This window comes from Hippocampus guttulatus, chromosome 7 (genome assembly GCF_054856545.1).
Source record: "Hippocampus guttulatus isolate MCC_2025c chromosome 7, RoL_Hgut_1.0, whole genome shotgun sequence".
In the NCBI taxonomy this organism is placed as follows: Eukaryota; Metazoa; Chordata; class Actinopteri; order Syngnathiformes; family Syngnathidae; genus Hippocampus; species Hippocampus guttulatus.
In genome coordinates this window covers 18,675,869-18,690,940 of record NC_141267.1, presented here as the reverse complement: position 1 = coordinate 18,690,940, position 15,072 = coordinate 18,675,869, and the positions used below count along the sequence as shown (strand labels likewise).

At 44.2% G+C, this 15,072-nt stretch overlaps 1 protein-coding gene across 4 annotated transcripts; it reads right to left on the bottom strand.

Annotated features, from left to right (window-relative positions):
- Nucleotides 1-745: 745 nt before the first annotated feature.
- nrl (neural retina leucine zipper) lies at nucleotides 746-13,283 on the bottom strand. 4 transcript variants are annotated; one of them, XM_086115303.1, is made up of 7 exons: nucleotides 12,967-13,283; nucleotides 12,805-12,892; nucleotides 10,009-10,062; nucleotides 5,421-6,142; nucleotides 5,044-5,337; nucleotides 3,997-4,212; nucleotides 746-3,114 (listed from the first exon to the last, which is right to left on the bottom strand). In XM_086115303.1, exons 4-7 carry the CDS (start codon nucleotides 5,997-5,999, stop codon nucleotides 2,953-2,955), a joined length of 1,251 nt encoding a protein of 416 aa, XP_085971429.1. In that variant the 5' UTR covers nucleotides 6,000-6,142; nucleotides 10,009-10,062; nucleotides 12,805-12,892; nucleotides 12,967-13,283; the 3' UTR covers nucleotides 746-2,952. The 4 variants fall into 4 exon arrangements, with proteins under 4 accessions (XP_085971429.1, XP_085971430.1, XP_085971427.1 ...); XM_086115304.1 differs by lacking the exons at nucleotides 12,805-12,892; nucleotides 12,967-13,283 and having other exon boundaries at nucleotides 10,009-12,188; XM_086115301.1 differs by lacking the exons at nucleotides 10,009-10,062; nucleotides 12,805-12,892; nucleotides 12,967-13,283 and adding an exon at nucleotides 7,583-7,895.
- Between the last annotated feature and the right edge of the window lie 1,789 nt (nucleotides 13,284-15,072).

Below are 15,072 nucleotides of genomic sequence, written 5' to 3'. Positions count from 1 at the left end.
TCCAATGTTATTTTCATAAGATGAAACATTTTTATTCACCCTGTTTTAAGACTTAATACTCATTAAGGAAAAAAATCACATCAGATTACTTTAATCTCATACCCTGATTTAATTATTTTATATATATATATATATATATATATATATTGAATTTTTCATGAATTATGACATCATTATCATACAATAGGACTTATTTTAAAAAAATATTGGAACTTTATTCTTGCAAAATTTATTTGACTGTATTCTCACAGCATTATTTTTCATGTAGGGTTATAAATTTCTCGTAATATTGTGAAAATAGCTGTAAGCCATTGGAACAATCTGAATAAACTAGCCAATTTGTTTTACAAAAATATTCTCACGGTGTTTGTGAGGAAAAACCTCAAACATGAAAAAGATTTTATTTTTCAAAAATTAAAAAGTCACAATTTCATGGGAATATTTGGAGAATAGTCATTAGTTTAAAAAAAGTCGCACTACTATGAAGAATAAGTTGCAAAATAAAATATGATGAAAATCGGATTTTGTTCAGAGAATTTAAAGTCACAAAATTTGTGGAAAAAAATTGCAACTGTTTGGAATATATTTGGGATTTTACCTGAGTCATCAAAATAATACTGTAGTTTCACGAAAACAAAATCATCATCTTTGGACTTTCACTCATTAAAAGTACGGCTATCTATTTGTATTATTATTATTTTTTTTTATTTTTATTTTTTACACAAAATACCAGCGAGTCCGAGTATATGATAACATAGGTCAAGTTTATTTGCTGTGAAACCACACTACAGCAGGAGCGAGAAGCCTTCACAGTGGCCGTCGTCATTTTGTGTTCCGGCTAAAACCAAGAGTAAGAAAGTCCAATACACACTCATCAGATCAAATGAATGATTAGAATCAGCACAAAATTAAAAACAATCAATAAATACTGAATAAATAAGTGAATAAATAAAACAGCACCTCATTTATTCTACGCCCAAAGAAAATAAATAGCTCGAACGCATCCGCCCTGTCGATAATTTCATGAGTCGATTGTTTTTCGCTGCATTGACATCCCTGTGTCATTACTTTTGATCGAGACCCAAGCACCAAACGGGAATTTTTGAGCACTCAGCTTCTCGATTTTGCCAAGGTCATTTATCCTGATGAATAATTGTATTTTAGCACATCCAATCACAACACGCCAAACTTCACTCAATAGCGGCCCCACTGGGAAAATAGAGGGGAAAAAAATCAGCCACGGATACCAGTTTGGCCAATCGACGGCTAAATAGGTTGGACTTGTCTATCACAGAAAGACGCATAAAAAAGGCTCGAGGACGCACGGTTGAAATTCAACAGGAAGTCGGCCATTTGGTTTGAATTCTAGTGAACGGGGGGAAAAAAACAAGCCCTGAACAAAAGTTTGCTGATGGACACTAATTTGGGTAGACAGGTCTAAATTCCTGAAAGAGTTTTGGCCTCTGACTTAAAAAAAATCAGCTACTCAAGGATTCACCCAAAAACGAGCCAAAAGTAGAAGCAGGTATCCTTGACTCGAAATGAGCAAGCTTTTTGCCAAGGCCGTTTTATGCGGACTAAGCATGATGTCAAATTATGATGATTATTTCGGGCAGTTGACGTGGAAAAGGAAATGCGAGGGCCATTTCGTTGAAGCTTGCAGCGCTAGTTATTATTCTTCCAAATGAAAAAAACAAACAAACCTATTTTAGGGAGCTTCAACTTGGCCGAAAACGCACTAATTTTGTCAAGTCCGATCAGTCCTGAACACAATCCTCCAAAAACAAACTCAGTAGCGCCCCCTGGAGAGTTAGAAAAAGCCCCTGACATCAGTTTTGAGCAAATCGACATGAAATTTGGTGTACATGTCTGTTTTAACAGGACACATGGCAAAGTCTCTCGAACCCAAGCCCGAAATCGAACAGTAAGTCGGCCATTTTGGACTCTTACTTTGATGAACGCAGACGAGAGATTTGGTCCAAATGAGCCACAGACCGAAGCAGGTAGCCTCAACAGATAGGCGACTCATTTTTTTTTTTATTTTTTTTTTTGCGGAGCACAGTGTCAAAGTTTGATGATCATTTTGGCTTGAAAAAAAGGGGGGTGCGAGGGCCTGCCTGTGGTCAATTTGATGCCATGGGTAGCTCAGAAGCGGGCATATGCACACAAATCACACACTCTGCTGCAATATCCCTGGCAAAGATCAGCACACCTTTCAAGCAGCAGCTCTTTTTGTTTTTTTTTTGTTTTTTTATGTACAAAGCCAAAACGCAAAATAGCATAATGAACCCCCCCGGCCCCCCTCGCTCCCGCACCCGAAAAAAAAGGTGCTTCTTGTTCCGGCTTGAGCACAAAAATCCCAGATAGATTCCAACTTTTCCAGGTTAAAGTTTGTCCTCATAATTAATTGGTAATTTAAAGAGAATAAATTAGCAATATTCTCAGAATAACATCTGAATATTCAGAGTTGATTTGTAATATTGCACATCAAAAAGTGTGAATTTTATGTGAATAAAGTGATACTGTAATAGTAGATGAAAATTGAGAGGAAAAACGCCTGAAAAGATACTTAAATATCCCCCCCACCCCGCCCCTCCCTCCTCGAAATGATACAAATGCATATTCTCAATATTTTTCCCGCACAATATTGCGACTTCATGATCCCAATTCAAACTCTGACTGACGAATGGAGTGATGCGTAAAGCGTGGCGTCCCAAGACTTTTGTTCACATCGTGCAGTCTGTCCCTCTCCGCCGTTGCACCGCCGTCGCCTCAGCGAGTGCAACTATCATTCACAGTGTAGTCAAAAGTGAGTCCAAGCAGCAAACCCAAGTCACGGAACAGTCACCAACATTCACGTTTGCGTCCGCGTTGGCTCTTGTCTTTTACTCTTTGCGGTTGTTGGGTTGGAGGATGTGGGGGAAGGGGTGGGGGTGGAGGTCAGGGGTCACCTCAGAGGAAGAAGTCAGGGGGCGGCGACGGCGGACTGCCGCCGTTGGCGGCGCGGCCCGTCGAGGCTTCGTTGTGGCAGGCGCCGAGGAGCTTCTCGTAGCGGGCCTTGTAGGCGTCTCGCTCCCGCAGCACTCGGGTCAGATCGCACTGGAGCTGCTCCAGCTGGCCGAGACAAAAAAGACAGGACGGTGGTTACGGCTGTCAGAAAATCTTGCAAGACTTTTGAATCATTTTGGCTTTTTTATTTTTTATTTTTCTCAGAGATTTGGCGTCAATAGGGACTCGAGCATGAAAAATCGGCTCAAGGGGGTCCCTGGAAGCATTTCAAAATTCAGCGCCAGAAGACAGACTTACTTAGCAACATGAAATTTGGTGGCGAGGTCCAAGATGATTCGATGCACAAGAGAGTCTCAAGAAGCATTGTAAAACGTAGAAGGTCAGTTATTTTGGTTTTTGTTTTTCAAACAAAAACAAGGCGACCCTTTGGTCCAGTGGTTAGCGCGTCGACCTCACAGTGAGTGCAGGGTTCGATTCCTGAGTTTGCAGGTTCTCCCCGGGCCTGCGTGGCCTTTCTCCCGGTACTCCGGTTTCTTCCCACATTCCAAAAACATGCATGGCAGGCCAATTGAACACTCAGAATTGTCCTGAGGTGTTAGTGTGAACGCAAATGGTTGTTTGTCTCTGTGTGCCCTGCGATTGGCTGACAACCGGTTCAGGGTGTCCCCCGCCTACTGCCCGAAGACGACTGGGATAGGCCCCAGCACGCCCCGAGACCCTTGTGACGATAAAGCGGATCAGAAAATGGATGGATGGAATGCCACAAAATTTTCGACTACGCATTCCTTTCAATTCCAGTTGGTTTGTGTTGGAGTGCCGACTCCAATGTTTTTTTTGGAGAATGTCTTTCTTCATCAATTACAGTACATTTGCTGTGAGAAAGGTGGCTAACTCCTTGTATTTCCCACTTACTGCACTGCTTTTTTTTTTGTTTGTTTGGTTTTTTTTCGTACAAATTGTCGCAGGCCAAGCGCTCCGCCAATGTACCTGTTGCGTGAGCACGTGTTTCTCCGACTCCAGGGCGTGGCGGTGCTGTAGGCGCTTGTAGCGGCACGACTGGGCGTAGCCGCGGTTCTTTAGCGTGCGCCGCTTCTGCTTCAGGCGCACCACCTCGTCCTTGCTGACGCCGCGCAGGTGGCGGTTGAGCTCGCGCACCGACAGGCTCACCAGTTGCTCATCGGAGAAGCGATCGTTCCCGCCGCACTGCAAAACACCCCAGAGTCATTTTTTTTCCTCACTCTTGCGGAAGATCATGAACAATGCGTTGAATCTACGGGGGGTTCACAGCGGATGTTTGTTTGTCGAGGGGAGGGTGGGGGTCATTTTCGCTGTTCCATAATCTGTCACGTAATCCGACATAAGTGTGCCTGACAGTTATCGGGATTACGCGCGGCAATAATAGCAGATATTAATACAAGACTGAACCGCACTCCACATCGAGGTCAAAGAGATCCACCAAGACATCCAAGTGTAAAATTGAAATGGCGGTCTTTTGAATATCAAATATGTGACACGCTATTGAAGTGTATTTGTGATGTCACGCTTCATTGTCGGACAGTTAGTGATTATACATGTAAGAAAATAATCCAAGTCACAAAAGCTAATTTAATGCAGTTTTCCTGACCACACAGATGGGAATTTGGAATTGCGACCTTTCAAATGTAGTCGACATAAAACCTTCTTTGCGTGTGTGTGTGTGTTGAAATGCAGGACATGACAACATTTTTGTAAGGGGGCGAAAGTTTAGCGAGGCGCCGCAACAAAGAAACTTTAGACGATATAGACCAGGGGTTCCCAACCCCCGGTCAGCGGGACATTTGGTGCCGGGCCGCACAGAATGAATGACCGCTGGCGACCGCTGATTTAGAAGATCGGTTACATTTTTAACCGCCGATAATGCCGAACTTGCCGACAACAAATCCGACGAGTCCACCCCCGAAGTGAAACTGCCCAAATTGGGCTCAAGTGAAAAAATGTGATTGTCGTCGCGACTTTGCACGTTTCGATCGCGTCAAATGGTTGCCTTCGACCCACCTGAGCGACTTGCGGGTGATGATGATGATGGTGATGCCCGCCGTGCACGGGGTGGTGAAGGTGGTGCTGATGGTGGTGGTGATGCTGAAGGGGGAGGAGGCGGCCCTGGGGGCTGAGAGGTTGCGGGTAGGGAGCCGGCCCCACGGAGGCGGCGGCGCCGGGCAGCGACGGGTTGGACAGGAAGACGAGCTGCCGGTGGCACATGTCGCCGCCCTTGGGGCAGGACGCGTCGCCGCCGCTGTCGCTGCCCGAGTCTCCCAAGGTGCTGTTGGAGCTCTGAGAAAGACCTGGAAACTGAACACAAGAGAGGGATTCGTACTCGACACTCTTGAGGGTAAATTACGATCCAACTCTCGATCGCAGAGCTGTTTTGGTACCTGGGAGCTGACGGCGGCAGCGGCCGAGTTCAGCAAAGCCTCCACGGCGTCTTCGCAGCCCAGGAAGCCGTTGACAGGCGCCCGCTCTCTGTCGCCCAGGGCGCCCAGGAGGGTGGCAGGCCCCGGGACCTCTCCACCAAACTGCTGCTGCAGGGCCGCAAACCAGATCAGATCTTCCAGCGAAGCCGGGCCGGGGCCTTGAGGCGGGCCGGCGTGGCCCGGGCTGCTGTCCGCGTTCCCCTGAGATCCGGCGGAAGTGACGCTGGACGTGAAGCCGGAGAGCGGGAAGGAGATGGAGGACGAGGATGACGAGAGCGAGGACGAGCCTGACGGCGGCGGGTGGGCGTCGCTCAAAGTGGGCGAGGGCGGCAACGAGTCGTAAGGGCTCGAGCTCAAGCTGGAGTCCGGCGGAGGGTGGCCGGCGTACGGCGAGCCGCTCGGTTTGGGGTACCCGCATTGAGCGGAGAGCGGCGGTGTGTCGGGTTTCACCTCGAACTTGAGGAGGTCAAAGTCGTTGAGGTACTCCATGGCCAGCGGGCTCGGGGGGAGCGAGTTCATGGGGAGGGAGGGCGAGGACATGATGTCTGCTGTCTGTCAGGAATGCTGGGAAATCCGCCGGAGAGCCTCCGGGTGGCTCATAGACGGCGGCGGCGGCGGCAAGCAGGACAAGTGAGGATCTCGCTCGCTTTCGGGCTTTGTGGTGCGCGTGCGTTTCTCTGGTGCTGAAGTGAGCCAAGGCAGAAAAATGACAAGTTATTTTGGCAAGCCATCCATCCATCTTTTCGGGACCACTTCAGTCGCCACTCAATCAGAGTTCAACCGACAAAGCATTCAAAGTCATATTCACAAAACATCGTGTATTCACCATGACAGAAACTGTCGATTGTTAAAAAAAATATTAAAATAATAATAATAATCATGGAGCTGTGTCAGCCATTGATGTGCGCGACCGCGTTTCATCCAAAATGTGTGCTTGAATCCCACGAACGACCAGCAAAGTCAACTTCTTTGAACGAAAAATAACGACTTGGATGTCTTACGTCAGAGCGACTATTGATCAGACACGTGAATAGACGTGTTGAGGAGCGCGATAACTCAAGAGGGCTTAATCATTTTTGACACAAAGATTCACAAGTCTCGCGGGCCAAATCCAATTAACGTCAGACGCTTAATCCACAGGGGACACTTTCAACGGCAACGCGAGCGCACTTCTATTGTAGCCAAACAACTGTTTTTTGTTTGTTTTTTTAACGAGAGAATAGAACATCTCATATTTGTAGCGGGTCACGTTGACCCATCAAGATATCAAGTCAAGTACAACTTTATTGTCAAATGTGCAACTTGTGAAGCACAGATGAAATTTTCTCCCTCTTAAACAGACAACAAGAGGAGCCGCTGCGGGTGCCGTCCGCGCCGCCGTCAAAAAAACACTTAACATAAAATGACAAAATAATACAACACATCAAACAGACAGTGTAGCGGGACACGTTGACCCATCAAGATATGCGGTTGTACCAATGAAAAATATCGCTCGTGTGTACAGCATATCTCTGTTGCAATGGCTCGACAAACACGCGGTTTTCTTAGTTTCCTGAAAAGTGATGACTTTGGAGATGCGGGGTTTCTGCCAGCGATATGTAACAACAGGGCTGGGTTTTTTTACATTTTGGTTTGGAATCCAACCAAAGTGGTGCAGTGTTACTTTTGGTTATTTTTTAAAATGCAGAATCCTATTTCCCGCATTATTAAAGTGCACTGAGGACCGTTCAATTCACAGCGGGTCATATTGACCCGAAAACATGGAAAATGGGGGTGGGGGGTTAAAGAATCCTAGTTAGGTTTACTTTATTCTAACTGCCCTTTTTTTTCATTGGCTATCATCCATGTTTCTTGTGAGATGCCATTCAGGCGTGTTGCAAGCTACGCTACTTGGTCGCTAAAATCCAGGCCTTCAAAAATAAAATGACTGCGGTCAAAATGAAAGTGTAATTAAAAAATAATCCACCTTTGACTTGCCGCCTCTGTGGTCCACCTCATTAGTTGGGACCCCTACGGTCTCAAATGAGCCCTTGCGGTGCGCGCAGGCCTCCGCCATCATCATCACACACACGTACTCGAAAGTCACACACGGATGGAAAAAAAAAAGTATGTGATGAACTTACCGTCAGTCATAGAGATGAACGATGAGCTGGGGTCGACATGATGGCACACACACGCGGGCGCACAGACACATATACACGCACACACACATATACAAAAAAAACAAACAAAAAAAACCCCCAATGGACGCACCGATTGCGTGACTGACAGGAGGACACCGAGTGTGTGTGAGCGTGTTAGTGTGTGCGAGTGTCTATCGTGCTCTGTCACTCAGTTCCACTGCCCCCTTCCTTTCTTTCCCGACTGATGCAAATCCCTGTTAGCAACAATCCGACATCCCCTCGCAAGCTGCCCCCGGCCGCCGCGTCCCCTCACGTGGTTAACTTGAATGTGCCCCCCCCCCCTCCATACCAGAACTCCCCCCACCCCCCTTCACTGTTTTTCTCACTCCCTGTGTCGGCCTGTCTCTCTTGCGCTTTGTCTGTTTTTTGGGTATCCGGCTACCTGTCAGACTATACATAACACACACACACACGCGCGCACACGCACACACACACATACACACAAAGATGGTGTGTACAGCAATGCTGCTGTGTCCTTGGCCTCACTTCTAACACACTTGTCGCTCACATTTTTCTTTGGCAGCAAAGTTAGGGCCTTTGCAAAGCAACTCAGCGTCGCCGCATCGTGGCCACTTGCCGCTACTACACCATCCCTCATCTCAGCTCAACTGCTGTGTTTTGGTTCATTGCTCAAGCAACAACTATTGATTGAAATTGGTAGGAATGGATGATATCATAAATATGCAGAGTTTTAATTTGTTTTTCGGATAATAAGTTCTGGATGTCCACAACTGTCGGCGTCTCACTTCTGTAGCCGGAAATCTGAACTGAACTTCTTTGACGCTCCCACATGTGTTGGGCTCAATGAAAGAGAATTAAAATATATATAAATACTATTAGTAACAATAACACATTCAAATTAACTTTTGATCTTATTGGGATGTGACTTTAGCTTCAAATTAAGTTTTGAAAAAACGCTTTAGTAATTATTGCTAAATAAAAAAAAAAGCATGAAAAGCGTTTCATAGTTGATAACAATGTAATTTGTCAGGTAATGATACAATTTATATGGACTAAATCAGGGGTGTCAAACCTACGGCCCGCGGGCCGGAACCGGCCCCCAAGGAGGTTCGAGCAGGCACGCGGGGTAATATAAAAGTGAAAAAATGCATACAAGACGCGGAATTAATATTTTTAATAAGATGCAATTAGGGGGCACTATGTTTTGATCAGAGAAGAAGACGACAGCAGTCTCAGTCTGTCACCGAGACAGACCCAACAGAGCAGGAAAAGCAAGCTTCCTAATTGCTAGCGAGATAGCATGAGCATCAAAGCCGTATTCTGACGATGACTTTGTTGAACAGATTCATGATGGTGGCGGCTGAACTTGTTCATCCCGAGAAGCGACAAGCTTTTGCCAATATTAGCCTTATGAGGAAAACTATACCAGAGAGGATTTCGGACCTATCATCAGATTTAGACAGCCAATTGATATAGAGAGTCAAGTCATTTTGTCAAATGTTTTGTAAAAGATATGTTTGTTAAATTTCAACATTTTCCAAAAATATTCTTATGCATCTTTATACCAAAACAAAGGAAATACATGATATTTTGGTCATTTATAGCAGAGTATGGTGTAATTTTAATGGTCAGGCCCACTTGACAACCACCGAGGTCGTATGTGGCCCACGATGTGAAATGAGTTTGACACCCCTGGACTAAATGATATAGAGAAATAGATACATAATATGTATAATAATATGTTTAAGATTGACATGATTTGAAAATGTGCAGCAAATTTAAGAGCAACATTTTTTATTGTGTTTATTTACAGTGTCACATAAAATGAGTCACGCTAATGAAAAGTGATTGTAGACATAAAAAAATTAAATAAAAAAATGAGTGTGCCCGTATGGAAGATGACTCAAACGTCCACAAGGCGCTTTGTTTTGGTTATCGCACACGAACTCCCCCTCTGTCCTGCCTCTATCTGTTAGACTCAAAATCTGGCAATTAATTCTGTTTCTTCACAAGCCATCTAAGTCGAGAAATGCACAACAAGCATTTTTGCCCGCCAAATTTGCTAATCCGGAGTCTGTGCGTGTGTGTGTGTGTGTGAGTGTGTGTCTGATAGCAGTGTCTCATGAAGCAGCAATGATGTTTTTTTTTATTTTATTTTTTTACAAGTCTGATTTGTACAAGCAACACGGTGCCGATTCATGAAAAAGGAGACCGCCCATATGTTTTTCAAAGAAGCATTTTTCGGTTTTAAAGTCCCAGTTAGTCGCAACTTCCACCCCCTTGTGTTTTAACCTCTTTATCTTGTGATCGTTCGTGTTTCCGGAGGAAAGCTTTGCGGCAAAACCAACAGGGCCTCCGGCGAGGACACGGGACAAAAAGAGTGGCAGCCACACAGAGGAACTTACCTCATTGTCCACAGACGCACCATCACCCCTGTTGCGTCTGCGCACAATTTGACCCTGCAGGAGCATCCGAGAATGATGCAAAGTTTCAACCGGCCATTTCATTTACATTTAACTTCATTCTCAAAACAGTTTGGTCAAAAATAACGTGACATAGCTCAACTTTATTTATTTATTTGCTCAATCCTCACAAAAATTTGGGTTGGGGTTAAGGCTAGGGTTGGGTTAGGATTAGGGTTAAAGTTAGGGTTAGGTTATGGTTTAGGTTTAGTGTTCGGGGGTCATGGGGTTAGGGTTAAGGCTAGGGGTTGGAGTTTGGGCTAGGGTTAGGATTCAATTAGGGTTTAGGTTTAGTGTTAGGGTGAAGGGGTTATTGGGTTCGAGTTGGGGGTTAGGGTTAGGGCTAGGGTTGGGTTCAGGTAATGGTTAGTGTTGGGTTAGAGTTAGGGTTGGGTTAGGGTTTCAGTTTAGTGTTGGGGTTAGGGTTAGGGTTGGGGTTAAGGAAGGGGTTAGGGTTCGGGCTAGGGCTCGGATTGGGTGAGGGTGTAGGTTTAGTGTTTGGGTTAAGTTTAGGGGTTAGGGTTAGGGTTGAGTGAGGGTTAGAAAACAATCACAACTTTTTGCCGCTCAGTGGTATGGGGGCTTAAAAAGAAACATTTGTTTATTTTGTGGGTGGCGGGGAATTAGATGACCAATTTTACAGGCCGGGTGGCCCGGTGGTCAGTAATGGATATTACAGGCCTCTTGTAAAATGAGATAAAGAGCGTAGCGGACCCAATGTGACTGACTCCTGGGCCATACATCATCGCTTTGGACCGACCCTTAAAATTTTAGGAGTCGCGACCCTGCCAGCTGAACCAGTCACCTTGCTCCGCGCTTTGATACCCCTCAGCCTTTGTCCTCCGAGCGGCTCTAAAGTTCAAGCGGGGGTCATACAACAGCAGCCAAGCGAATCTCAAGCTGTTTCTTGACGTACGGGGAACATTGTGAGCGACAGGATGTGAGGCGCGGACGCGGTGGTGCTTTGGTAGCGGCGGTGACGCTTTGGGGTGAAGCGACGAGGCGTCAGGGGGCCTCAGGGTCTCCACTAACGCGGCCTGATCCCACAGATACATGACCTAATCCGCACTAACGCCACCACAAGCATCAAGCTTACACGTCTCATCTCGCAAGCGGCCGGCTCCCGCCCTCGTGCCCCGCAGGAGCCGTCTCCTTCACTCTCTACAGTACGTGCGCACGCATGCAGACGCAGGCGCACAAAACTGCCGCCCAAAATGCGACATCATTCAGAATTAAAATTTCGTTTAGAAAAAAAAAATACTAAAGTGCAGTTTATTTTTAAGAAACCACAAAATCCAAAATATGTCTTTTGTTTTTTCAGGGGAGTGTGATGTCAAAATGTTGTTCAAATTCAAAAGATTTTCTTCTTTTTAGGAAAACGCAAGAGATAAATTGTCTTCTTTTAAATAAAAAAAGTTTGTCTCCGTTTTTCAAATGCGAAACATTAAGAGTTTGCCTTCTTTTTTTTAGTAGCAGATCAAAAGTTTTTTTTTCCAGAAATTGCAAACTTAATAGCTTCTCTTCTTTTTTGCGGGAAATTTCAATCTCAGTATCTTGCCTTCTCTTTAAATTTTTTTTTTTTTTTTTTAAACAAAACTATCAAAACGAGCTTAGCTTTACAGGCATCATTCTTCTATTCTTCTCAGAGAAACAATTGTCCAAACGTCTCACTTACAGGTTTCGTTCTGCTCACTCCTATGATTTGCGGGGCCCGTGTAGCCAACTTGAGTTTTGCTCTGAGATGATACGCCAAAGACGTCCAACTCACATGCGCAAAGAGTACTTTTGATTCATCAGACAAGTGTCAATCAAGTAGAAATGTAAGTAAAACTCAGTGTAGTCCGTGTTTGTTCAATTTAGTGACCGCTGTCCCTGAAAGGGTTAAAGGAAAATTCCACATCAAAAGTTTTTTTTCTTTTTCAGAAATTGCTAACTCTGCGGCTTGTCTCATTTTTAAGATAAGTTGGTGGGGTTTTTTTTCCCCCTGGAAAGTCTACCATATTTTGTCTTCTTTTTAGGAAAATTCAATACAAAATGTTTCCCAGTGTAGTTTTTCATCAAAATATCAAACGTTTGCCTTCTGTTTCAGAAACGGCAAACTTAGTAGCTTCTCTTCCCTTTAGGAGGGGAGAAGGGGGGGGGGGGACATCAAAGGTTTCTCATCTTTTTCGGAACATACAACATACATAATTTGTCTTCTTTTTCAGAAATGAGCGCGGAAAAATTGCTAACTCTGAAGCTTCTCTCATTTTAAAGAAAAGTTGGTGGTGGTGTTTTTTTTTTTCCAGAAAGTGTAACATATTTTGTCTTCTTTTTAGGAAAGTTCAATACAAAATGTTTCCCAAGATACAACATCCACAATTTGTCTTCTTTTTCAGAAATGAGCACGGAAAAATTGCAAATCTGAAGATAAGCACTTAGGGAAAATGGATGGATGTTTATTTTGTTTTCCACGTCAAATTCCAATGCCCAAAACTCAAACAATCCCCTTCTGTTGCCATTGTTTTCGGGTTCGAATCGATTTTTCAAGCTGGCCCCCATGACCAATGCAAACTTGTTGATTGTTTATGAATGCGCGGTGAGTTGTCCACACGTGGGGTCTTATTGTGAATAGTATTACCAGGCTAGTCATGGGATTAGCGCTGATTGTCCCCCTTGAAACGAGTGTCAGATTAACAGATAGCAACGCCGTCTTCATAAACCGTCTGCAGTGAAGACATAAGCCGCCAAGGATATTACCTCGCCCTCCTCGCGCCTTAGCCCACCTCGGATCGATGTGCTCTCGCGGTGTGCCATCCAATCGATTCATAAAAGCGATGTGGGACCCCTGTTGGTCAATCAATAAAAAAGTAAAACGGGAGATGATATTACGGACAATGATTGAAACGATTTCCCCGATACCAATGGATCAATATGTTGACGATCTTGAGTGGTTCGCGGCGTCACGCTGCTGGGTCTGCGGCAGGCTTAAAGTGTAGACGCTGACACGTGCAAACAAATGTGAAGTATTATCTTAATCTGAAGGTATGGAAAAACACACATGGATAAAGAGAGGTGGAAAATCAGGGGGTGCTGGTAGACAGTAGAGGAGGAGGAGGAGGAGGAGGAAGAGAGGGATGAAGAGGGATTAAGGTGGTCGATACTCCCAGACTGAGAGATGACACTAAATCTGTTAATTCATTCCCCCTGGTTGCGCAGCCCCTCTACTCCATCACCCCCCTACCACCACCACCACCACCACTACACTTCTTGTTTGCCACATTTCTTCAACTTTTTTTTTTTAACGGAGTTATTTTTTTTTAATCTTGAAGAAGCAAGTTGGAGTTATTTGACCATGAAAAAAACAACATAAGAATTAGTTCCAAAGAATACCACATCACATGACCAGCTCACATCATCCATCCATCCATCTATTCATCCTTGTATAGCAAAAGCCCACAGTCCAAAGCATACCACATCATGTCAACGATCTATAAATTCTTTGAACCAAAGGAAAAGCTAATGCTAAAAAGTATACCACCATCTTACATCATATATTCATCCTTCCATCTGTTCACCCATCCACTGAAAGGAAAAGCATCTACCAACACACCCATTGGTCGAAACACAAAGCAAAGCATACCACACCATATGTTAAACAGCGATCAATGCATCGAAGCTGGTGAGCCAAAGCATACCAAATCAGATTTCAAAAAGCTATTCATCCATCATCTGTCTAATGATTGGAAATACTCTTGATCCAAAGCAAACCACATCAGGTCAAACATGTACCAATCCAGCCGACCATCGATTTGAAGGAAAGCATCATGATGCAAAGCATACGTCATCATATGCAAAACATGAATTGATCTTTACATTGATTAATTCATCCATTAAAAGAAAAAGATCATGATCCAAAGCATACTACATCATGTCACACATCTATCAAACCATGCCTTTATCTAAAAAAATAAATAAATAAAAAATACACGATTCATATTATACCATATGCAAAAAGCTACCATGCATTCACCTAAGGTCATACTTATGATCCAAAGCATACCACAACAAAGTCAAACATGTATCCATCCACAGGACAGAAAAAAAGCTTATGCCCCAAAGCACTTTAAATGTCGGTAGGTTGGATGGGTTGGAAGTGATTGACTTAATTCTAAACACGGCCACATTCTCAGTCATAAGAGGGTGTGCACACTTGTGCAACCACATCAAATGCTTGTTTTTACGTTCCTTATCGATCTTAAAGATAGAGCCCTGTTCTTCTCCCATGCATTGTAATGTCGTCATGGTGCTCACAGCTGCTAGCTCGCCGAGGGGACTCCGCGGCATCCCCATGAGGGAGGCGGTTCCCATGGCGACCGAGTGCGGCAGATCACTTGTGACCTTTTGCAGGCGTGATCGGCAAACATGTTTAGAGCACTCTGCAGCCCGTCACTGCCTGCATGGACGGATCTCTACTCCTGGTCATTCACTTGCTGTTTTCAAAGTTTTCTTTCTTTTTTTTTGTGCGTGTGTATTTTTAGTACCAAAAAAATCCTTGATACATAGAGGAAAATTGATAATAATATTAATAATTAAAAAAATATATAAATATTTTTATTTTTATATAAATATAAAAAAAATATACAAAAAACCAAAATTTATTCAGTTGCTTTTTTTTTCTTCTTAAATATGAATTGCATATTTGTTTTATTACGTTTTGAACTTTGGATGAATGTTGTCTGTATACACACACACACACACATCGATGAATTCTATTCCATTTGTTTTTCCAATTTGGGCCATAACGTAACTGGATCCATTTGTGTTGATCCTCTACCCACACACGATCTCTCTTTCCAGCTTCCTTCCCCTACGTTGCCTGGCAACCTCCGAAGAAGGATGATGTGCAAGAGGAAGATCTTTAGGAGTCATTCAGAGAGATAGAGAGAGAGAGAGAGAGAGACTGGGCGACAAAGATGGAGAGAGTTTAAAAGTTCATGGCACGGCTCACCCATATTTCTGCGGCTT

Coding starts and splice junctions, on each gene's coding strand:
- nrl (XM_086115303.1), bottom strand. CDS start 5,999: ATGTCCTCGCCCTCCCTCCCCATGAACTCGCTCCCCCCGAGCCCGCTG. Junction 4,213..5,043: donor ATCACCCGCAAGTCGCTCAG/GTGGGTCGAAGG, acceptor GGTGTTTTGCAG/TGCGGCGGGAACGATCGCTT. Junction 3,115..3,996: donor AACACGTGCTCACGCAACAG/GTACATTGGCGG, acceptor TGTCTCGGCCAG/CTGGAGCAGCTCCAGTGCGA.